Source organism: Lepidochelys olivacea (assembly GCF_965140295.1).
Source record: "Lepidochelys olivacea isolate rLepOli2 genome assembly, chromosome: 2".
Classification (NCBI taxonomy): Eukaryota; Metazoa; Chordata; order Testudines; family Cheloniidae; genus Lepidochelys; species Lepidochelys olivacea.
In genome coordinates, this window is record NC_140412.1 from 96,821,954 (window position 1) to 96,847,334 (window position 25,381).

Below are 25,381 nucleotides of genomic sequence, written 5' to 3' on the forward strand. Positions count from 1 at the left end.
TACCCGTTCCCCCACACCAGTAGTCCCATGCCTCTTGTCACAGTAGAGAATGGATTTGGCTTATGCCGACTATTTACCTGTACATTGAAAATCTGAGCATTTCTCAGGCAGATTCTTTGATGTTGCTATATATTTTTCACAATAAAGCAAGCAAATGGCTAATTATATGCTCGCATACCCAATGAAAAGTTTTTCTAGTACACCCCTGAAGGTGGGTAGAGCTTTCTCCTTGTGATTTAGGGAGCGAAATTCCATAATATCCCAAACTATTCAATTGACAGCTAAGAAAGTGGATCAATCCAAATGGAATGATTAAGAATGTGTTACAATGGTAAACACACTCATTACACTTCTCCACAGCACAGAGTAGGACACTATGGAATTTAAGAACTTTCTATATAGAGAAAGTTTATGATTCCATATAGATTCTGTTGCAAAGATTAAAGCTCTAACTCTGAATGAAGAGGAATTTTATTAAAGTTCCAGATACAATGAGACAGCTGAAAAGTGCAATTTGTGTTAGTCTATTAAGTATCTTCTCACTCATATATACATTAATTTACATCTACATATTTATAGAAGTATACATGCACAAACATAAATTTGTTGATAATGACAGCTACAGTTAAGGTTGCATTAAAAATGTCCATCATAACCTCTGTTTTCACATACTCGTACTGCAGGTTTCCGCAAAAATCACAGGACCAGATTCTGATAACCAGATTTAAGAGGAGAGGCTCCTTAGTCTGAATTTATTCCTTTTAACTTCAGTGGGACTATATATGGAGTAAGGGACTCCAAATATAAATAAAAGTATCAGAATCTGGCCCAAAGTCTGAGGATATCATGATAACGTGATAAAAGGAAGTTGATCATATGGCTTATAGGCATTCAGAACACAAAAATGCAGTGAAATACAATTGTAAAATATACATCTCCAGTTAAAAAATGTAAGTCAAACAAGGCAGCTGGAAATCTATAAAGTTTTTATAGGGCAAAAAGTGAATTAAAGATGTTGGTAAGTAACTCCGCTTCTATTTGCAGCATAAGAAAGAGAGAGAGAGAGAAGTATCCAAATCTCTGTCATATGAAGAAAAGGAGTACTTGTGGCACCTTAGAGACTAACCAATTTATTAGAGCATAAGCTTTCGTGAGCTACAGCTCACTTCCACGATATGCATCTGAGGAAGTGAGCTGTAGCTCACGAAAGCTTATGCTCTAATAAATTGGTTAGTCTCTAAGGTGCCACAAGTACTCCTTTTCTTTTTGCGAATACAGACTAACACGGCTGTTACTCTGAAATCTGTCATATGAGTTATTCTCGAGACTGGTCATTTTCCTGTGTCTAATTCTTTCCAGATTTTTATATGCCATCTGTCCAGTGCATGAAAACTATCCTTTCTCCAGTAAGCAGCAATGGTGACTCAAGCTGGCAATAAAAAAGTAATAGCCTGTTCTGAATAAAGCTAAAATTCTGATCATCACCAAATAATAAAGTTATTGTGGGTGATAATACAAAAGGTTAACTGAAGATCAGGTTACTATGCCTTTCAACCAGAAGACAAAATCTTTTTATTTTTGGACAGTTGTGCCATCATAAATCCTGTTTGTACACAATCTCTATAAGTTCAGAGAAATACTTACTATATATAGGTTACTTTGGGTCAGCTTAGTGCCAATATTACATGAATAAGTCTGTTGTTAACAGCAAATGAAATTTATTTCATATAGCAATATATCAAGGATCCAATTTATTATAACTATGAATGCTGATGTCTCTGACAGCCCTCCATGTAATCTCAATTTTCAAGGGCTTTGGTTGGCAATTAGAATAATTTTGTGCCCATAAACCTTTTTCATTTTTATTTTGGAAGAAAACTCTAGCTCAGAGAGACATTGGATTAAAAACCTATGTTGCATAATATATAACTAAAACAAAAGATACTGAAATGTAGGTAATTAATATCCTAATTTGCATATGCTTTTTCAAGTTTTAACATCTTACTATTATGGATAGGGGTCTGCTTCCTACCACATTTAGTCCAATTGCTTAAAAACCCAGGGACTTCATCATATCCTAATAAACTGAAGGGGAGTTTGGCCACAGACTTCAGTGGGAGCAGGATTGAGCCCTAAATTAGGCAGCGGGGAACAGGCTGTATCATGAAAGCTATCCAGCATGACTTAACATGTTAGCAATTTGTTCCATATAGTTCCAAGTGTGAAATGTATTGACACAGAACATTTTTATATCACATTGAGAAGCAAATAGTAGACATTTTGATCTTTATTAGAGATTGTTCCCTTCCCCTTTTTTTGATCTTGATGTTGGTCCCACATAAACAATACACTAATAGAACATAAGTGCAAGACCAAATATTCAGCTAATGCAAAAGGTTCCACCAAAGAGGACAACATATACATTATATAAAATGAATGGAATTTCCTATGATCTTAATATGGAGAAAGAATCTTGAGAAATGTAACCATGTTTTCAGATCTCTATTGTATAAATCACATTTAAGGTTGGTCATTGTTTCAATGGCTAAAACTTCCAGATTATTTTAAATCACCTGTCAAGGGAAGGTGCCTTGCTTTTTGCCCCTCCGCCCAATCTACATTGACAGTAATGGTCTTATGTTGTGCAGTCAGGAGCTTAATGACTCACGCTTTTTTATAATAGACTGAAATTGCTCAAAGGAAAGAAACAAGGAGTATATAAAGGCCTGGGTATTCTCTCCACCCTATAATCTTTATGCATAAGCTTTCCTTATTACAGGCTCCAAAATGCCCAGTGAAAGCTGCTGTAGTAACTTTGGTAATATTTACATGTGAAAAGCTTCCAGCTAATTATATTCTAACTGTTCCACCTGCATAAAAAGAGGATCAAGACCAAAAAAAAAAAAAAGGCCTCTAAAGAAAATTAGAAGCTATGCAAAACATTAAAGAGAGGACCAGATCAAGCTATGCTCAGCAGAGAATCAAGATTGGAATGGCAGTGGCTGGTGCAGGTCAGGGATAAGATGCTTTGTTAGAACTGTGTAAAGTTCCAGAACCAGCTACAGATAACGAGTAAGATGTATTAGCAAAAGCTGAATATAGTGTAGGTCCCTGAATATACTGTGGGGGAATCTTCATCAGTGCATCTCACTAGAATATAAACATTTCACTATCCATAACAGATTTAGAGACGCTGTATAGAATTTTGGACTTACTTTTCTACAGCCTGATGACTTGGAATTCATACAAAAGGAAACAATGAAAAGTGACTGAAATACGAAATAACCTCATAAATGAGGAAAAGAAAGAAAGAAAGAAAGAAAGAAAGAAAGAAAGAAAGAAAGAAAGAAAGAAAGAAAGAAAGAAAGAAATTCCAAATAGGATGAAGTAATTTAACATCATTAAGATAGCTAAATACTTTCCCATGTATCATGATGAGAAATGGTTTCTAAATATTATTTCATGATAATAATTCAGGTGTGTGACTAATGCAAATGTTTTTGAATGGATGCACATCATTTAGATTGATTATAGGTGATGGGCCCTGTAGGCATAGCTAAAACAGACAAGCACCTATTAATAGCTACTTCACTCATTATCAGAGAGTCTAAAGACCATCCAAAGCCAATTTATGTAATATTATGGAGGAAATATCTGACTCTGCAGCTTTATGTACAAAAGCCTTGAGGCAGGCCGTCAAGAACCCAAATGCAGTAGAACTGCCCCAACTCTGCTGTATGGTGGGAGGGTTAAATGTGCAGATTATTATACATGGGAAGCACCACATGCCTAATAATTCCACTGAGTTGTCATCAGTCCTCAGGAGTGCAAAGCAGGGAGAGCTGGTGTGTGGTTGGGAAGATAGTGAGGTGTGGCCAGTTTGTTCATGGACTCTATGGATCCAGTGGTGGCAAAGTCCAAATGGAGATCGTGGTGGATTGTGGTTGCTACAATACCCAATTGGCTGTCGCAGTAGCCCCCACCCAGCTGTGCATGTGCACCATGCCCAATCTTTGGGATGGGTGAGGATTATTCATCAGCCATGCACAAAACTTTCCCTTTGGCTTTATGCAAAGGATCTGCATGTTACCCTATATGCAAATATTTATTTGTACTATGACAATCTAGTTTGCTGGCAGTTAAAAAGTCTTAGAACTTAACACTGTCGTTCAGAATACACATCCAAAAATATGTCAGTAGATATGGAATGAATTCCGCATAGCTAAAATAGTGGAAGAAATCAGTGAAGAGGAAAGGACCTGAAACACATGTCTACATGAGAACCTACTATCTAGTTGAAGTATTTTTCTCAAAGCAGGAGTGTCAATATAGTGTTGTTTATTTGGACTCTTTAAAATAACCACAGATGCAATTAGAATTAAAATAGTTATCTAGGTAAAGTGGTGTTGACTTATGTGAAGAATAATATACAATAAATAACACAGCATAGTGAAAAAAAAGCATAGTAAAAAAGAAAAAAGAAATGCAAATAGTATTTTGCAATCTGAATATTTTCTTTCTGCATCTTTTCCTAGGGTCAGTGTATTTTCATTTAATTTGTTATACACTTCTATTTCATAGTATGAGGTCCAAAATATTTTAACAACATTAAATAAAACATACAGTGTTTCAGTAATTTAATCTTCCCACCTAACACAAAATATTGCATTTTATTTGACTCTATAACTAATACTCAGTAGGATATTGGTTCATCAAATTACAAAATTCAATATTTTTCCATGTAATGGAATATATAAAAAATAAATGACATTTCACTCAGACACATTGCTTTTTATGGTGTGTCACTGATAAGTGTCATAGGAAGTCCAAGCCCAAAGCATTTAAGATGTGAAACAGTCAACCTGCTGTTCGATTTTTATATCCTCTCCCTTTCTTTAAAAAAATGACTTAATTCACAAATGTGCTGTGTGCCGTTAAGAACTGAATCAGAAGTATCAGACATAATAGTTCATTTTCTCTACTGTAAAATAAATTGCAGCCCTATTTTAATTTTATATTGGGGGAAGCTCAGATACTACTATTTGTTCTGACAAGCAATATAAAAATATATAGCAGAAATTTGTAAACTAAAAGTTTTATGGGAAAATTATCTTTATTTCCCACCTTCACATACCCAAGAATCAAGTAAATGTGCTTAAACTTGAAAAAATAAAATGAAAGAGCACCTGAGTTGCCGTTGAGTGGAAACAAAGTCCTGAAGGACTAAAACTTATTTGTACATGACTGATTTTCCTTGTCTGATTTCTGACAAATAAAACAGTTGTCTTGCTCAGATGACCCTTAGCTTCCAGACTAGAAGCATGGTTGGCTCACAGAAGAGATTAATGTTAATTTTGTAAATAGTTGTTCCACAAGATGCAGTAGAGCTGCCTGGAAAAAAAAATCAAAATTGGAAACATCTTGACATTTTTTTCTTCTGAATTTCAACCAAAAAAAGGGGTGTATGAAATATTATGGGTTTTTTGAACCAGCTCTCACCTGGCATGTCACCAAGACAGAAGATATCCGATCAACACAGCTGGGGACCTTAGGAGGATATATGATTGAAAGGTGACATTTCAAATTCTGAACTTTTCCCTGCACATGGTGGCCCATACTTAGAACCCAGTGAAATTCTTTATACACACACACACACAAACTTTTCTTGTATTTTGGGAGGAATTTTGTTTTATTTTATTTTATCCCTTCTGCAGGGTGGGAAGCCCTCAGGTTTCCTGCCTGTAGGAATGGGAGACCCCAAGGGGAGGGAGTAGAAAGCAAGCTTGCCCACATTCAACCACCACCAGCTGCTCATAGAGGGTTGAATGTGGGCCAGGCTCCTCACTCTGTGTGTTGCAACATGGAGTATAGAGGGGTGTCGCAGCTCTACTCACTCAAATTTGGCTCAGCCACACCTCCATGATGATGGAGGGGTGGCCAGGCAAAATCTGAGTGGCATTGTGCCAGAGATTTTTGTTTTGTTTTATTTTATTTCATAGTATAAATTGGTTCTCTTATTATTTTTTATTACTTCGCATTTGCAGAAAACCCTCTGGGCTTTACCCATAATGGATGAAGCTCTGCCTGAGTGGTTGCGTCTCCTTCATCACAAGGAGACTTCCATCCCCATTAGCTGCAGATTCTGTCTCTCATTCTCTTTGGGAGCTGTGTGGCAGAGGCAATCTAGGCTTCTTCTCTACGATTTGAACCACGGAGAATCTTAAAAAGTCCTAGCAGTCCTCCAGGGTTCTAACCATAGAGTACCTGCCGAGAACATAGCCCCTAACATGGTCCCAGCCACAAAACATGTGGCAAAGTGTGATGGATGGAGTGGCACTACATAGGCAGTTACTCTAGTTGTGTCTCAGTGACAATACGTGGGTTGGGAACCACACTTTAGGCAGGGTGTCTAAGATCAGGGAGTGCATTGTTGGGGATCCAGGGAGAAAGTCAAGGGAGAGAGGCAAGTAGAGAAAACCGTATATGGGATGTGGAAATTTGAGGGATGCACATGAGGAAATTTCAGGTGGAGAGACAACCAATGAAAGGGAGGTGGGGTGAAGGGGAAGTCAAGGGGGAATATTTGGGAAGAATTATTGATGCAAATGAAGTGATGCTGAAAAAGCACAGGAACAGATCTGTGCCTAGAACCATGACCAGGGGTATTTTATTTGATACCCAAGATCCATAAACCTGGAAATCCTGGACGCCCCATCATCTCAGGCATTGGCACCCTAACAGCAGCATTGTCTGGCTATATGGACTCTCTCCTCAGGCCCTATGCTACCAGCACTCCCAGCTATCTTTGAGACACCACTGACTTCCTGAGGAAACTAGAATCCATCGGTGATCTTCCAGAAAACACCATCCTGGCCACTATGGATGTAGAAGCCCCCTACACCAACATTCCACACAAAGATAGACTACAAGCTATCAGGAACAGTATCCCCGATAATGTCACAGCAAACCTGGTGGCTGACCTTTGTGACTTTGTCCTCACCCACAACTATTTCACATTTGGGGACAATATATACCTTCAAGTCAGCGGAACTGCTATGGGTACCCGCAGGGCCCCACAGCATGCCAACATTTTTATGGCTGACTTAGAACAACGCTTCCTTAGCTCTCATCCCCTTACGCCCCTACTCTACTTGCGCTACATTGATGACATCTTCATCATCTGGACCCATGGAAAAGAAGCCCTTGAGGAATTCCACCATGATTTCAACAATTTCCATCCCACCATCAACCTCAGCCTAGACCAATCCATACAAGCCGTCCATTTCCTGGACACTACTGTGCTAATAAGCGATGGTCACATAAACACCACCCTATACTGGAAACCTACTGATCGCTATACTTACCTACATGCCTCCAGCTTCCATCCAGGACACACCACAGATCCATTGTCTACAGCCAAGCTCTAAGATACAACTGCATTTGCTCCAATCCCTCAGACAGAAACAAACACCTACAAGATCTCTATCAAGCATTCTTAAAACTACAATACCCACCTGCTGAAGAGAAAAAACAGATTGACAGAGCCAGAAGAGTACCCAGAAGTCACCTACTACAGGACAGGCCCAACAAAGAAAATAACAGAATGCCACTAGCTGTCACCTTCAGCCCCCAACTAAAACCTCTCCAGCGCATCATCAAAGATTTGCAACCTATCCTGAAAAATGATTCCGCACTCTCACAGATATCGGGACACAGACCAGTCCTCTCTTACAGACAGCCTCCCACCCCCAACCTGAAGCAAATACTCTTCAGCAACCACACAACAAAAACACTAACCCAGGAATCTATCCTTGCAACAAAGCCCGATGCCAACTCTGTCCACATATTTATTCAAGTGACACCATCATAGGACCTAATCACATTAGCCACGCCATCAGGGGCTCGTTCACCTGCACATCTACCAATGTGATATATGTCATCATGTGCCAGCAATGCCCCTCTGCCATGTACATTGGCCAAACCAGACAGTCTCTACGCATAAGAATAAATGGACACAAATCTGACATCAGGAATCATAACATTCAAAAACAGGTAGGAGAACACTTTAACCTCTGTGGCCACTAAGTAAAAGATTTAAGGGTGGCAATTTTGCAACAGAAAAGCTCCAAAAACAGACTCCAATGAGAAACTGCTGAGCTTGAATTAATATGCAAACTAGATACCATTAACTTGGGTTTGAATAGAGACTTGGGAGTGGCTGGGTCATTACACATATTGAATCTATTTCCCTAAGTTAAGTATCCTCACACCTTCTCATCAACTGTCTAAATGGGCCATCTTGATTATCACTACAAAAGTTTTTTTTTCCTGCTGATAATAGCTCATCTTAATTAATTGGCCTCTTACAGTTTGTATGGCAACTTCCACCTTCTCTGTATGTATATATATATATATATATCTTTTTACTATATGTTCCATTCTATGCATCCAGTGAAGTGGGCTGTAGCCCACAAAAGCTTATGCTCTAATAAATTTGTTCGTCTCTAAGGAGCCACAAGTACTCCTGTTCTTTTTTTTAAATTAAATTATGAAAATGAGGTCATTGTCTTATTTGCATAAACGCTCCAGACTTCTGGGTCTGCCTCCTCAGCAGGCACAGTGTACCAAACTGGAAATTCTAGTGCAATAGGAACACAGCAGTTAACAGTATCTGTATTATATCAGATTTCCTTACAACTCATTTCAAGTGGGGTTGCATAGTTTCTGGCTGGGTAAAGCCTGGAATAAAATATTCTATAATTAAATTGTGATGAAAAATAATGTTTCTAGATATCTTAATGGACAATGAGGATTGAGGTGGACAGTGCTTAATCAGGAACATCTGTTCAGCAGGTGGCTGTTCAAACCGGAATAACCATGGCGGTTGCAGAGGGAAACTATATTCATAAATATAAATATTTGTGAATTGGAGAGTTTTACATACCCTAATATGACTACATGAGTAGAGGCATGCAAAGCTGATTAATTGTGTTTACCAAGCAGCTTTTATAGCTATCTCAAAGCTTACTATTTTACTACTACTTAACAGTTTAATGTTTCTCCTTTTCTTACATATTAATTGTCACTGTGTTGAAATCTTTTAAAACATAATTAGAACATTAAAAAAACTGTTTTATTTTAATTGTATTACTTTATCTTTATTGGTATGGACATCAAGGAAAGAGCAACTTTGTTTCTTAAAAAGATTTCAATTCATGGTACTTATCCCTCATTTGAGTTCAAATCATCTGTTCAAATCATCTGTTCACAGGATCATAACTGGTTGTTATGGAAGTCATGTCAGATAATGATGTAGCTGTCACATGTTTTTAAACGTACTTCCTTAAGAATTGTTCCACCTTAAGTACACAGTGCTGGTATCCTTTAAATCCCTCTTTTTGTTTTCAGCCAGGCTTTCTTCCAGTAGTGACATGTTGATCATGGCACTTGAAGACCGTGGAGGCAGAAAGGAATTAGCGTAGTGGCTGGGTGGAGACATTTACTGTGAAGATAGGATTTGATTTAATTGCCCATGTAAGAAGCTATTCATTTTAAACTGAGGCCAGATTGGGTAATGCAGGGATGGTGAGGGCTGGAGCCTCCAGTGATAGGAAATTAGGATCTTTTATTCAGGAGACATGAGTTCAAATTGGGAGAGAAGATTAGAGAAAGAAATGGAATAGAGAAGGATTGTGGCAGGTGCTGTAAGGGATAAAAAAGACTCCACAGTCCAAAGTCTCTGCAGAGTTCTTCCTCCCCCCTTTGAAAAACTCTGAAAAGAAAGACAATTACCAGTTGTTGGTTTTTAACTTGTATTTTTATAGTCCATCATGAGAAAAAAATCCAGTAAAAAAGCCAATGGAGACAATGGAATCATTCCCACCACAATACAATATCCAGGCAATGGTCTCTTTTTTTCCCCTGGCAAACACAAAATAAGCTTTTCCACTCAGTACCATATCCATGACATAGAAATACTTTACCCTTTTCATATACAGGGATTTATGGTACAATTTCTCAGATTCCCATGGTACAACTGAAATCTCTTCATGACACATGGAGAGGTGGGCTTCATAACATAATGGGTGCTCTAGCATCTGTGGCACTAACAAAACTGTTTGATCCCAAATCCCTAGCAAAGAAATGGGACATATTCCATGCTGTACCATCAAGGAGGAAAAGATGGAAGGTGGGAGGTGCCTCAGCTAATCCAACGATTTGCTAAGAGGAAGATAAATGGAGATGTCACAGTAGGCCTTGGAGGAGTTTCATCCTAATAATAATAAGCCTTAGAGTCCCCAAAACTGTGGGAGGAGATCTGTGCTGAAATGAGAGATTCAGGTAGTTACGATCTCCTCAATTTTTCAGGGGCACTGTTTTCTTTCCCCAATCCACACACTGTGTCAGAAATGTCTTAACAATAATGCTTTAGTCTGTACTCATGAAATCCATGATGTGGGCCTAGAACTGGACATTTTCCCATAGGCCTGAACACCCAGAATATATACAAAAAGGACCATACAATAATATACTGTACAAAAAACCATGTGGTCACTTGCAAAGACCAAAGCAGTTAAAATTGCTCACTAAATTTTGCAGCCTCTATAATTAGACTCACTGGATTTTTGACACTGGGAATGGAATATGGCCAGTCTTATGAATCCAAATATATCCCTACAGTAACTCTTTTAACCTGAGTTTATCTGAAGCAGGGGCAAATTTGGCAGAGAGGGTTTGCTTGTGACCTCCACAATTCTAATTGCCTGATAAACAAGGCAGGATGGCAGCATTTAAAGCTGACTTGTGACATATTAATGTCAGCAACTAAGGGTCCAATATCTCTTAAGCAAGACTTAAAAGAGGTGGCAGTCTCTGTTACTGATATACTACCACAGGTACATCTGCTTAAATAATCTTAAGGTTGATACACTTTATGGAGAAAGAGATTGAAATCTGGTGTGAGCAGCGAAGCTCAGCAGGACCCATAACTAAATGAGCAGTGCATACTGTTGAGAAATCAATGGGAGACAGGATGTCGTTTATAAAGTCATTAGACTGAGAAAGCAACCTGATTGGCTGATGAGGATTCTGAGCTGTGTGATTATGAGACCCAGTGGTCTTGACTGGGCGCATGCTCATTTGTCATAAAGAAAGTATCATATTCCAGGTGGTACAAACACAGTATCTAATGCACTTCTCTGTTGCTGGGTGCACGCTGCTTCCTGACACATCTCAGATGTGTGTATAAATGGCCAGAACCACAAATCCTGTTCTTTATTATCTTGTCTATTCCTCTCACTGTAAGAATGCAATTACCACTTCAAAATATCTTCCTGCATAACTTCATTTAGTTACGTTTGTCTATTTTTGATTATATGTATTTGCATTCAGAACAGCTTAGCGCGCCCTTGTGAGAGCCCAGGCAGAGCGGGACAGAGTGTTATATTTAGAGCGGGGTGCTGAGTGGGACAGTGTGTCATATGTAGAGTGGGGGGCAGGGCGAGAGAGAGTGCCATATGTAGAGAGGGGGCCAGGGCAGGAGCGGGTGCCATATGTAGAGTTAGCATCAGAGCGGCACAGAGAGCCATAGGCAGAGAGGGGCACAGAGCGGGACAGGTTGCCATATGTAGACTGAGGCTCAGTACGAGGCAGAGTACCATATGCAGAGCGCAATGTGGAGTTCCGTGCCGAGTAGGATGCAGGGACCCATGTGGCGTTCCACACGGAATGGGAGGCCAAGCCCCTCGCAGAGCGGGGCACGGAGTTGCATGAAGGACCCCACTTGGAGCCACACACAGAGCGGGCCGTTGGGATGCTCACAGAGCGGGCCATGGGGCGAGACACTGGGGCGCACACAGAGCGGGCCGCAAAGCGAGACACTGGGGCGCACGCAGAGCTGGTCGCTGGGGGGCTCACAGATTGGGATGCAAAGCGAGACACGGGGGCGCACTCAGAGCCAGACACAGATTGAGACACTGGGCCACATGTGGGGTGGGACACTGGAGTGGGCATCGAGCCACATGCAGCTTCAGTCATTGGGACACTTGTGGAGTAGGACGATGGAGTGCACACAGAGCTACACACAGCGGATGGCATTTGGAGACTCATGGCATAGGATGGTGGAGCGGGCACAGAGCCACCCATAGCTGGAGGCATTTGGAGACTCATAGCATAGGATGGGGGATTGGGCATAGAGCTATTCATGCCTTGAACCACTGGGGCACACACGGGGTAGGATGCTGGAGTGGGAAGAGAGCCACGCATGCCTTGAACCACTGGGGCAGACATGGGGTGGGATGCTGGAGCAGACCTGGGGTCACTCATAGAAAAAGAGACTGGGACGCCCAAGAGGCGAGACACATTGTCACACACAGAGCGGGACACACTGTCACTCATGGAGTAGGGGGCACTGGCAGCCGCAGCACGGTACACAGACTCACACATGGGATGGCCGACAGGGAGGCACACATAATCATATACGAGGGGGCCCCCAGAGTCACCCGCAGGGCCATACCCAGAGTTGCACACAGGGATGCACACATAGTCGCACGCAGGCTGGGGGTCGGAGCCACACACGACCTGGGGGGAAGAGCCACACACAGCCTGGGGGCCAGAGCCGCACACGACCTGGGGGGAAGAGCCGCACACGACCTGGGGGGAAGAGCCGCACACGACCTGGGGGGAAGAGCCACACACGACCTGGGGGGAAGAGCCGCACACGACCTGGGGGCCAGAGCCACACACGACCTGGGGGCCAGAGCCACACACGACCTGGGGGGCAGAACTTTCCACATCAGCATTGGCATATCCTTTGCAGTAGCCAAACTTGTGACATCTGAAGTTGGCCAGGAGCCGGTGACAGCCTTCCCTGTAAGGTGTAAACTCCACTATGGTTCGTGCCTGGTGATTAGCAGCCAGTGTTCCCAGACTGAATGAGGAGATAGAAAGGAAAGTGTTTTTTGTCTCATATATAGCTTATACTTATGCAGCAGTAGAAACTGGCTATACACCTGTTATGTTTGATCTGTTTTTGTGACAACTCTGCCATATGTCATCTATCTTATAAAATTTTGTGCCAGAGGAGGGAGGCAAAAAAAAATCGTATTGTGATAACATGACATGAGTTTTCCTCCTTATTCAGGGGAAGGTTATTATACTCCCACCAACAGTATTTACCAGCACCCTTTTATTAATCCCATAGAGTCATCCAAAATTTGTTTCAACAATGCTTTGTACTTTTTCACTTCAGCACCATAATTGGAAGCCAATTCCACCTACTCACCACATTCTGAGAAATACATGCCCCTTGAATTCTTTGTAAAGATAGCATATTCCACCCTAACTCACTTTAGGTCTTCTATTTCTGGTCTGTCTGACTACCTCAAGTTCATTGAGCTTTATTAGATGAGCTGTATATACTTCAATGAGAATGCACCTTAATAGTTTTCTTTCAAGACGAAATAGTCCCAAACTTTGTCAATTTTTCTTCACAACCAGAAATAGCAATGGATACTAACCAGTTGCTAAACTCCTTTTGGGGTAAGATGGCAAACTGCATGTACTAAGTGCCACCCTTCCCCAGTGAAGAAGTTATGGGCTTATAAGGTACCCTGGTGACTGAGACTGCCTTTTTCCAATTTTGAATGAATTGGAGGTTACAGAAAAAGAATGTTGGGTATAGTGACTGTTTAGCAATGTACATTTAGGGAGATCCTCTTCACAGATTCAAAGGGATTATTGTACTCTCCCCACTAATAGAGGCTCCGCCTAACATATGAGTACCCAATTAGCATTTCGCACAAAGGAAATAATGTGTTTTCTCCAACAGACAGTAGCTCTTAACTATTTTTAACTTATTTCTTTAAAAAATGAAAGAATATGCATATCCTCCCAGCACTAAATGCTCTACCATTTGCAAGGGAAACTAGACTCGCAATGCAGTCTCACAACAGAGGCATGGACTGGTGGAGAGACAAAGTCCTATTCAGCAATAGAACAACTGAAATCTTCCAATGGCATATTCAACCCATGAATTCTGTTTAAATATTTGTTGAACTTACTCAATAGTCTTTGGGTCTTTGAACAGTCCACAACCTTCCAGGCTCAGTACACAGTTCCTCAGGTCCTCCTGGAGGGGATTGCAGAAGGAGATTTCTGCAGTGCACGTAGCATGCACCCTAGGTTTACCTAGAAACTGAGGAAAGACACAGGAACTCTCTTATGAACCAGCTTCCATATGAGGAGAGCTAAAAAGATTAGGGCTGCTCAGCTTAGAAAAAGGGACAGATAAGGGGGGGCTATGAGAGGTCATCATGAATGGTGTGGAAAAAATGAAGAGACATGTAATTTACTCTTTCTGACAATACAAAAACCAGAGCTCACCCAATGAAATTAACAGGCATCAGGATTAAGAGAAATAAGAGGAACTACTTTTTCACACAACATATAATTAACCTGTGGAACTCATTGCCATAAGGTGCTGTGAATTCCAAAAATATAACTGGGTTAAAAAAAATTTAGATGAGTTCATGGAGGATAGGTCCATCAATGGCTATTAGCCAATGTGGTCATGGATGCAACCTCATGCTTGGGGCAACCCTAAACCTCTGACTACCAGAAGCTGGAAGGGGAAAACTGGAGTGGTTCTCTCCAGAATTGCCCTGTAATGTACCCTGAAGCTCTGGTATTGCCCACTGTCGGAGACAGGATACTGGGATAGATGGATCATTGGTCTGATCCAGTATGGCTGTTCTTATGTTCTTGCATCCCTCCAAAAAATAGCATTTAGACTAGCCTAGGATTTTAAAAAAGCTGAAATATAAATAAGGAAATAAATGGAGATTTAAAAGGGAGGGTTATTCAGCTAAAAATCCCTTCCTGGTTTAAAGTTGGCTGACATCTCTCCTTTGAGATGGGGTCAATTGTTATTAGATTCAAAATCAAATTCTTCACTGGTAAAATGAAAAATAAAGAGAGTTCTGTTGCTTCAGAATTTTTCAGCACTGCAACCACGCACAGTGATCTAGGAATAGCCCTGTGCGTGTGAGTGTGAGAAAGAGTTTCTTAGACCAATGGGTGTCTCTTGTGTATGTGGAGCAACTAAGGGATGTGCTTTACCTTAATATCAAGAGGAGGCTTGTTAATCACAATATCTCTGTTCACCATCAGGACTTCACCACCACATTCTGGTTCTGAGACAGCTACCACTCTCATAATGTTGTAGTCAGAGAGGTGAGACCCATATTGGTCAAATGGTATGTGTAGTGGGATTGTTTTCACTGCAAAGTAAAATTATTGTTATCACTAATCTGTTTCTCTCAGCTGATATCTCCTGCCATTTCCATCCTGTAATTTGACTGGCACTAAACCGTACAGGTTAACAGTAGTTTGCTGAATGTCATGATATCCCATTGTCTTTGAGTGTGGACATGACATCTGCTGGTTAAAGGAGATGCATTACTATCCTTAACACTGTGGCCAGTTTCAAGGATCTTTAAGTATATCATTGCATTCACCAAGAAGTTCCTCCTTAATTAAAACTTCAAAGCAGAAGATTTCATTGTGCTGTGTTTCCTAATCCTCAGTGATATCCCAATCTCAAGAATTTAAATTTAGTAAAAATGAACCCAAACACTAAGGAAGTGATGGTTTGATATTCATATGGTATATGGAGAGAGCTTGTTGTTTCTGGAAAGAAAAATATTATTAATCACAAGCTAAGTGTTTGTGATGTGACATCCCTCCTGTTTTCTTTATTCTGTGGCTTATCTGGTAGTAATGCTTGGAATGTTCAAGGCCTGGGATCCCATTTCACTTGAGAGATATCATAATCTCCTCTAGTCAAAGATATATACAGTTTTCCTCAAACCTTTGGCTGATATCACAGCTTTCAGAGAACTGTAGCTACATCAGTGTATTTAACATAAAACTGTTCCTTAGTTAAAACCCAGACCAGAAGATTTAATGGTAATGAACTTCTGTATGCTCACCAATATCCCTAACCTTTGGAATTTTGCTCTGGTAAAAATGAATCCAAATACCATGCAGGGCCTACGACCCACCCAGAAGCATACAAGCCATGCAGTGAATTTGCTGATCTTCGGAGGATCAATCCAAAAGCAATCCAACTATCAATATTAAAGGATGTAGAGCCCCATTAATTTAATCTCCTATGGCTGTTAAAAGGCCTCCGACTAATCCTGATCACAAGTATTCACCTATCTCCTGAGGATAGTGCTGACTTTGGACCAACAAGAGTGAATTAGATAGCTCCAATGTTTCTTACCTTCCCTTGGACCCAGAATGACATTCATATTGTCCTTCCAGAACTGATCCAATGGACATCCATTGCATGTCATCACCTGAGCACACAAGTTGAAATTCAAGTTCTTGGGCTCCTTACGTAAGTTTTCAAGCACCCATTGCAGACAGACATCTTGGCCATATACAGGACAATTAGCCATCTTAAGCCTCATAGCAATACCAGCATCACTCAGGAATGGGTTTCGGAGAGATGCTACCTCCCTGTCTATATCTGAATTGGGAGCATTACAGTATCCAGAATGAATTTTTCTATAAGCTCTGTAAAATGCTTCTTTGTCTTTCAGAGAACCTGTTGAAGAAGATATGGGACATTTAACCTGTTGGAGATGCAAGAGATCATAACTCTCTCAGCCCCAAAAGTGATTAAATTCCTTCTTCTTCTCTCCTCTCCTTAGAGCTAACCTGGTACAGTCAAGTGTAGAACTAGAATGTAAAGAAAATGCACCTCCTATCCTGTTCAAGGAGACAGGAATGCTGAAACGAAATCACTAGGAAAACATGCTTAGCTGCAGTTTGTTACCTTATTTTATATCTGTAGAGTAAATAAATAATAAAACAGGTATTCAGCATAAGTCTCAGAACCAGCTGTACAAGGACCCCAATGTGTACAATAGACCACATTACATATATCTTTCTAAACACTAGAGATAGCCATATGAAGACACTCTCATAAATGTCCAGCTTCTTAACCATGCTCCTGTTGTCCCTCAGACATAGTCATCCAGGGGTTTCATTTTTACAGTTAGCTCCAACCCATTTCACACTCCTGTAAGTGTTGTGCTGTATAATCCCTTAACTAATGTTGGATGGTGAATGTAGCCCAGTAGCAACTTACACTGACAAAAAAAAATTAATATGAGAGTACACTAGATATGTGAGGGGGCTAATTAATAATTATGTGTCTTGACATCTCTGGTACACTAGGTGAGAATGAAGAGGTTAACTCCTGCTTGAAGAATGATTTCGGGCCTTTCAGAGGTCCTAAGAAAGCCCATCCTGATCTCTATTACCCAACTAAGGAACAGGCAGGGCCAGAATATGAATGAAAATAGTGGGAGTGAATGACTTTAAGCACAATCTTTAAAAAAATCAATTATATTTAGAAGCCTTTGGAATAATGTTTCTTTCCAAAACCTAGATCAGTCTGGAGAAGTTTTACTTTAAAACAGAGAACTTTCACAATGAACAGAATGTGTTTATTTATATTTCTTATGATCAGCATTTCAAATTCCTGTGAATCCAGGTAAAGTCTTTGGTCCATACCTAATTCATACTTGTAAGCTCTGGTGATATCCTCACGTAGGTCACTACCAATGCACTTGGTGCTGATGTATTGCCCACAAGGCCAAATGTCGTAGTATAGTTTTGTCTTTGAGACAGAGCCTTGGGAAAGCCAGCCAACACAGCCTGCATTCAGCCGAGAGAACATATGATGGCCGTCATAGTCCAAGTCCAGATTTCCATCTTTGATGCTTCTGACCGAAGTAGGACCACAGCATATTGAACCTAACATAGATCAAGTCAACCATATTACTACATTATGTAACATAGCATGCTACTATACAACCTGAAGAATAGGACAGTAATTACTTCTACAGAACCACAGGGTTAATTTACCTCTACCAGTCTCCAGGGGTGTTGGATCCAGACACTGCCAATCACCACAGCATTGATTTAGATCTCTGCGGGCCATCCAAGATTCATTCCAGCAGTGGTAGCTCCTGTAGGATGTAAAAGTTCAGTTTTTGTAAAGAACTTTCAGAGGCCAGTCTTTGGTACAAGTCAAAATGCTGGACCAATCAGACTAGGAACAGGGGTAGGGTAGGAATATGAAAGCTACCATTGGTGTGCGATAGTGATCTGGGTGCATGCTGTATTGGGGCCAGACACTACAGCCATAGTGCTCTACACCAGTGATAAGGAGCCTCAAGAAGCCAGTTATCAAAGAAAAGATTATCAACTAAGTGATCATGATGGAAGATGATGGCCCTGATCCCTGATGGATTTGTGTTTCATGATGCAGTCAGTATTTTTGGAGCCACTCCAAGATAGATGACCTCATTCGTAGGTAGTATTAAGTACTTATGAGTTTGGTGAATGTTTTATGAGCATCTGATTCTTATGTAGATTCAGCAATCAAGCAAGTACTACTAGTGTATAATTATATCTTGTAATGTGTCATCACAAAACTGAATTATTGCAACAGTCTTGCAACACCAAAGAAATGGCCCATGGTCAGGCTTATGTGAGTTCTTGTACATCAGTAATAGCATTCACTCATTGTTGATTTCACACTTACCAAAGGCTGTCTTTGCCACGCAGGGTTTTGCCAGTACAGTCAAAAAGTTCATTGACAACAAGGGGGTTCTCAGCACGTTGAGGAGAATAGAAGTTTGTGACAACACGGCTTGGGATTCCCAAACACCTCATCACTGTAAGGGAAAAAGTGCTCCAGAGTCCAGAACACTTACTCAAAAGTCCCTATAAAGAATGCTTCCCTGGAATAAGTTAGCCAATTCCTTTCCTTCCTATTTTTCAGATAATTTCTCCTATAATTGACAAATACCATGTAAATAGTTTGAGCTAAAATCTCCAACAAAAAATACTGAGTGCACATAACACTAATGGTGCAAAGTCAGCTTCTCTAGGGGACTTCATTCTGCTGTTGGGAAAGTAGCAAAGGGGGACCTAGAAGTAGGAAATAGGATGTTAGGCTTTCTTCCTGGGTCCTTTAGGAGGATCAACAATAATGGTGTCTGACTAACAAAACATCAAGAGTCCTCCATAACGTTAATTGCAAACGAAGCATAGATTCAATTGCACTATGTTACAAAACATCCCCACCAACCAACTTAGAAACTGATTTACCTCAGTAAGTAATCACTTATAACAGTGGTTCTCAAACTAGGGCCACCACTTGTTCAGGGAAAGCCCCTGGTGGGCTAGGCCGGTTTGTTTACCTGCCGCGTCCGCAGGTTCGGCTGATTGCAGCTCCCACTGGCTGCGGTTCGCCGCTCCGGGCCAATGGGGGCTGCAGGAAGGGCGGTCAGCACATCCCTCGGCCCATGCTGCTTCCCACAGCCCCCATTGGCCTGGAGCGGCGAACCGTGGCCAGTGGGAGCCACGATCGGCCAAACCTGCAGATGTGGCAGGTAAACAAACTGGCCTGGCCTGCCAGGGGCTTTCCCTGAACAAGCGGCGACCCTAGTTTGAGAACCACTGGGCTAGCTCACTAAAATATCCTCTCTTTTCATAGGAAAGGATAGTAGTTTGCAGCTCATTGCTTTGGCTCCCAGATTTTAGGAAGAGATACAATCAAGCATTTTATTGCAATTGTCACTGCTTGTTCTTCTGATTCATCATCCAAGCTTGTGCTAGAAGAATATGCTACCACATACAGTACACTGTACTTACTCTGCCTTTTATCACTGGTGGAAATGTTCAGCAAACACTGAAGCATATAGTACTGACGGGAGTCAGGGCCAGAAGGGTGAGTACTGTTTTTCTTCCTGCTCTGATCACTGCTGAGACAAAGCTGGATCTCACCCTAGTCAGCCACTTTACAGTGAATTTATTTTGGTAACAAAAAATAGATCCACTTTTTTTTTCTGGTGACATACAGATCATGTCAGCTGCTTGCTATAGGCTTGTTTTCCTTGACAGGTGTGGATATATCATTCCCCACCAACTTTGGGGAGGCTAGCATACCTGTGCACATTACTGATGCAAGAGACGCAGAGTCTCCATATCTGACCGGCCTGCATCGGCCTTTATACCACTGCAGAAGGATGGGAACACTTCCATTCCATGACAGTGGTTTAGCCCTCTGAAGGTAATCATTGTTTTGTGGGAGCTTCATGATGCTGTTATTGCTATGGCCACAGATCTGGAAAACAGACAACAATAAATCTAAATATCTGATAACTTTTCTACATCCTAAGACTTTTCCAAGATACAAATTCTGTACTGAGCTACTGAAACTGTGGAAATTCTGATTTACATGGTTAGTCAAATTCCTCCCTGTTTAGCTCCATATCTGGTATATGTGTCTGTGGTTCCTGTGTGTTTCACTCTTCTCCTACAACATAGCTCACTGCTGCTGATGCATTCAGAGGTCATATGTGATTAACCATTCACTTACCATGTGGTTTACCACCATGCTGACATGCACAGGATCATTGCGCCAACTACTTTCTCGGTCAGAGTCATGATGGTAATTTGCACCCATATCCAGGAGTTTCAGGCAGATATCCAAAATGCCATCTTCAAACTATGTGCACAAGGAAAGACGGCTATTACAGACACTATGGAATGCTGGCTTTGATATGTTTCCTTTTGTTTTCCTTGTATAGCTGACATCTCTTTATGCCTGTGAACAGACCCCTTTTTCTAAAGGCCAGTGCCCGTGACTTTGCATTGTATCTCATATCTACTGGCAGAAAGGACAGAATTCCTTTTAGAACATGCCAGGGTAACTCCTTGCTTGGCCAATGGGATCATTTCCACCTTTCATTCAGAGGCTCAATACAAGGTACCTCACCCTTTCTTCCAGGGAAGTCTCTACAGCCTTCCCAACCCCTGTAGGGCCAAAGTGAAGTTAATTCACCTTTTCCCCCAGAGATGAGTGTCTATCCTGTAGTCTTCACTAGGGCTGGGTGGGAAGTGGTTTTCCCCTCCTGTGAAAACTTTTGAGATTTCAAAATGTTTCTCGTTCTGTAGCAGGTTTAAACTGAGACCCTTGAAAATTTCCTTTTGAATTTGTTTTGTGAAAATCAGAGAGAGAGAGTCACCAACCCAGAGTAGCCAGATGTTTAGGGATCGCACCTGGGATGTGAAAGGTTCAAATCCTTGATCCGAATGGTGCAAAGCAGTGACTTTAGCTTGGATCTCGTACATACTAGGTAAGTGCATTAACCTCCAGACCTTGGAGTCATTTTCTCTCCCTGACCCAATGAATATTGATATAAAGTGGAACAGGTCAAATAGCAGAGATTGACTGATTGACTATATAGCCCAGTGGTTAGGGCACTCCCTGTGATGTGGGAGACACAGGTTCTGAATCAGGCAGAGCCTGGGTTTCCTCGGTGAATGCCCGGCCCCTCACCACTGGGCTATCAGGTCTCTCTGCTCTAGTGATCTTATGGTGGATTTTTTTTTAGCTGTATGTTAAAGTATTGAGACTGGAGCATGGTCTGGATTGGCACAAGAAAAACTCACACAATTCTGTAATATGCCAGATATTTATGTAAATCTTGGCTTGCACCAGTGCTACAGAAAGGCAAGATCAGTCTGGCTACGCTCTGTCAACGTCATCTTTTGAATTATTGTTGGGTTTTACAAGTTCTGAACAAGTCTCACAGTGTGATATTTACCTGTCCAAAGTGCCACGGTCTAGAAGTAATGTGCTTGTGAACTCCCTGGTACAGCATTCCTTGTTCATTCAGGACATATTCTTTTCTGTGGGCCTCATTGTACATATACACAGGGTCATCTGGAAAAGAAGCAGAGACAGAACTATCAGTCTAATCTCTCTACCACTCACTTTCTCTTTCGCTTCTCTCTTTCTTTACAAATCTGCTTTTTTTCCTGTCTTTAACTTAAACTTGAGCAACATTTTTAAGTGTGTCATCTCCTTGGAAACATTGCTGGGGTTTTGGATAAATTGTTTAATAACTCACTGTATATTTAGAAGCTTGATTTTTGTCAAATCATTTTTCCCTTAACAGGTCTCACCCAACTTTATATATGTACAGCCTGAATTTCAGAGGTCCTGAGAACCTCAGACTTCCACTGACATTGAGGTTACTGAGCACATCTGAAATTCAAACAGTGTGTGTTTAAATTTGGCACCTAAAAACCGAGGCACCCAAAATTACAGACTGTTTTTTAATACTTGGCACTTACTGACTCACTTAAGGTCATACAGGGTAAGTCTACACAGCCTGGATGTGACTGGTCCATGTCAGCTAACTTGGGCTCATGGGGCTCGGGCTTTGGGGTTAAAAATTGCTGTGTTGTCATTCGGGCTCAGGCTGGACCCCAGGATCTAGGACCATTCCCTCATTGTGGGGTCCCAGAGCTTGGGATCCAGTCTGAGCCTGAAGTCTATACAGCAATTTTACAGCCCTGCATGGCCAAGCCCCAGGAGCCTGAGTCAACTGACATGGGCTAGCCAGGGGTGTTTAATTGTTGTGTAGATGTACCCACAGAGTCAGTAGTAACATCCAGGAACCTACCCAAACCTACTGACTCCTGTCCTGTGCTCTATCTACTGGATAATAGTGCCTCCCAGCTTAGACTAATTTACTTCCCAGTGATATCATGAGGCGCTTTAATATTCTGATGGAAATTGCTGTAGAAGTGGTGGTGGTGGGGGAAACATTATACTTTAAAACTAATAGCATTAAATGACCAAATGAAAAAATGAGCTCCAAATGTCTCTGGATTTTGGAATCTTCAGAATCTAGATTGGGATATCCCAGGACTTGCAGGAGAGAAAATGAACATGCAAAATCTGAACCTGAATTGCGCATCTCAAGTCCATCTCTTCTGAGACTATTTTTTACTATCTGACCCAAACACCCTCTCCCTTGAGCCAACTGCTCCTTATAATTTTGTTAATTTTAAACACCTTCTATAAGCAAAATAATAAATATCTCCAGCATTTCTCTAACCACAGATTTCCTATGGGTTTCTTACCAGCACACCAAGGATTAAAGAGGATGTAAAAGTCTCCTAGGCACCGGTCATATGTGCGATCACAAGATGTGACATGCATGTTGAGAATGTGGCGGCCAATACAGGCATTGGTTGGTGGAAACAGGGTGATGTTCATGCACCTTTTTTGATGAGGTTTGTAGCAAGCGCTCCAGCAGGTGTGATCTATACATTTGCCTAGAGAGAAGTTGCACTTTGTCCCATTTGACTCACAGGGTCTGATGCCTTTTCAGGAAAGGAAAAATACAAGTCTGAATAAAAATAGACAAATCAGATTCAACAGACACATATTTTGTCGAAATGCCATTTGCAATGTAAAGCTTCTAAGATATAAGGTCTCTTATTTATGTGAATAATGCACAGCACAGTTGGGGGGAGATTAAAACTCCATATGAAATACAAGGAGGCTTGGAGATGTCTATCGGCACAGATGGTGAATGGGGAAAGACTATTTATCAGGAGAGGACTGGGGGAAGATCATGCAGCTTGGAAGTGATTACCTGTCTCCACAGTGAAGGACATGGTGTCCCTGGTGTCATCCCATTCCCGGTTTTGGAAATTCACATAAAAGTTGAAGGCCTGGCCTCTCCTTACTATCTGTTTGTCAGTGCCGAAGAAATGAGTGTTATGGTTTCTGCAGTTGTAAGGACAGTTTAGGTCGACATCTCCCAACGCAATAGCTGCAGGAAAAGAGAGGAATGAACCCAATGAGAAAAAATATATCATTGAGGACACATTATTTAACAGCTGTTGCCAAGGTTTCCTGCGGGAGGGGAAAAAAGATGACAGACAAATAGGGAGCATAGAAATTAATCAAAGCAATATATTTTCATTCTGAAGAGCTAGTTAAAGAACAAGAAATATTTCAAGTCTTCAAAGGGTTGAGGAACTGGTCAGTAGAAGCAGATAGAGCATATGCCCATATGAAGTTAATTCCCTTTGCGGGCTACACAGAGCCTACCCCTGCTCCTAAAAGCATCACATGTTGAACTAAGAAAATGGCAGAACTGAACTCTATGGAAAGTCTTACAGCTATTGTCAACCCCAACCAAAAGCATCTCTCAGTAAGAAAAGACTAGAGCCTCCTGGGGCTGCAGATGAATCTGTAACTCATGGTCAGCAGTATCAAAGTCAACTTCATCTATCACCTGGAGGAGACTGACAATCTACACACAACCAGCACATCTACACCACATTGAGGCATAAGCCCAATTTAATTGGGGAGAAGGAAACCAGGGGAATCCAGATGCCATTTAAGCTGCCTTGCCAAAACCTTCTCAGTGAACTCCGTAAAAGTAGGTTATTCTAAATAGGGTAATAACTTGAGTTAATCAGCATAAACAGATAGTATTTTTTGAGTAATGATCTAACAATTGCTTCTTTAAAGGAAGCTAGTATCTTGCTGTCAGCTAAGAGAGCCACTGATAATCAACTCTAGTACCTCCCATTGGTTTTCTCCAGTCAATGGGAATTTAGCTCTAAATCACTGGGAACACAGAACATTATAAAATAAACTATATGTAAAGCAGAAAGTAAAAATAATTAATTTGCCTTTTCATTCCTCTCAGAAATGGCCATCACATCATCTCCTCATCATATTTCCCATCATTCTCTAGGTTTAAAAATAACTTTTGATATCTGTAGGGTCTGAGCTATTTTTTGTTGTTGTTTTTTAAAGGAGGGAAAACTGAGTTCAAAGGTAGAGTAATTATTACAGAAAATATTATCTTCTTATGACAAAATGATCTCTCGGCTTGAATTTCCACAGTAGGATGCACACATTTTGTCCATGTTTCTGGCAGATTCATTAGTCTGCTTGCCTTGTCTGCCACCTGCTTTCAGATGTTAGTCACATGGTAGCAAAGCTCCAAAGCACTCACCTTCCATTTTCCGTGCACACAGACCAGTTTCTTAAGCAGACTAGCACCGAGTCCAATTATTCCTTAGCAAGCTCGATGCTATACCCCAAGATCTGGTTGAGTTAATCTGTGATTGTAAACCTCATCTCCTGTCAGTAGTATTTATACTCAGAACTACAATATGCTTATGCATATTGCATCAACAAAATGCCAATTAACTAGAACATGTTTAGGGTGAGGCCTCACCCACACATTCACTGATGCTCATAAACATCTCAGAGTAATTTTCACTTCAAGCATTACCAACCAGAGTGAGTCCTGCTGAAGGCAGGGAGGAATTTTGGTTCTTTGCCAATAGCATAGATGTCTCCAGAGGCCCAGGTCTCTGGGATACTTCAGTGCAATGATGAATCTGTAAACCTCCTGAGCATAGAAAAGCATGTCGTGATATAAGTCACACAAATTGAGAACACTTTGTGCCC

The 25,381-nt window shown here is 41.1% G+C and overlaps 1 protein-coding gene across 1 annotated transcript; it reads right to left on the bottom strand.

The window, feature by feature from the left end:
• Positions 1 to 9,820: 9,820 nt before the first annotated feature.
• On the bottom strand, positions 9,821 to 25,015 carry LOC311516080 (protein-glutamine gamma-glutamyltransferase 5-like). The gene is made up of 13 exons (XM_084619744.1): positions 24,921 to 25,015; positions 23,541 to 23,720; positions 23,023 to 23,265; positions 21,696 to 21,814; positions 20,465 to 20,593; positions 20,032 to 20,209; positions 18,623 to 18,755; positions 17,941 to 18,044; positions 17,587 to 17,829; positions 16,286 to 16,612; positions 15,118 to 15,278; positions 14,061 to 14,194; positions 9,821 to 12,928 (listed from the first exon to the last, which is right to left on the bottom strand). The coding sequence occupies exons 1-13, from the start codon at positions 24,925 to 24,927 to the stop codon at positions 11,398 to 11,400; spliced, it is 3,489 nt and encodes a 1,162-aa protein (XP_084475870.1). The 5' UTR covers positions 24,928 to 25,015; the 3' UTR covers positions 9,821 to 11,397.
• Positions 25,016 to 25,381: the final 366 nt, after the last annotated feature.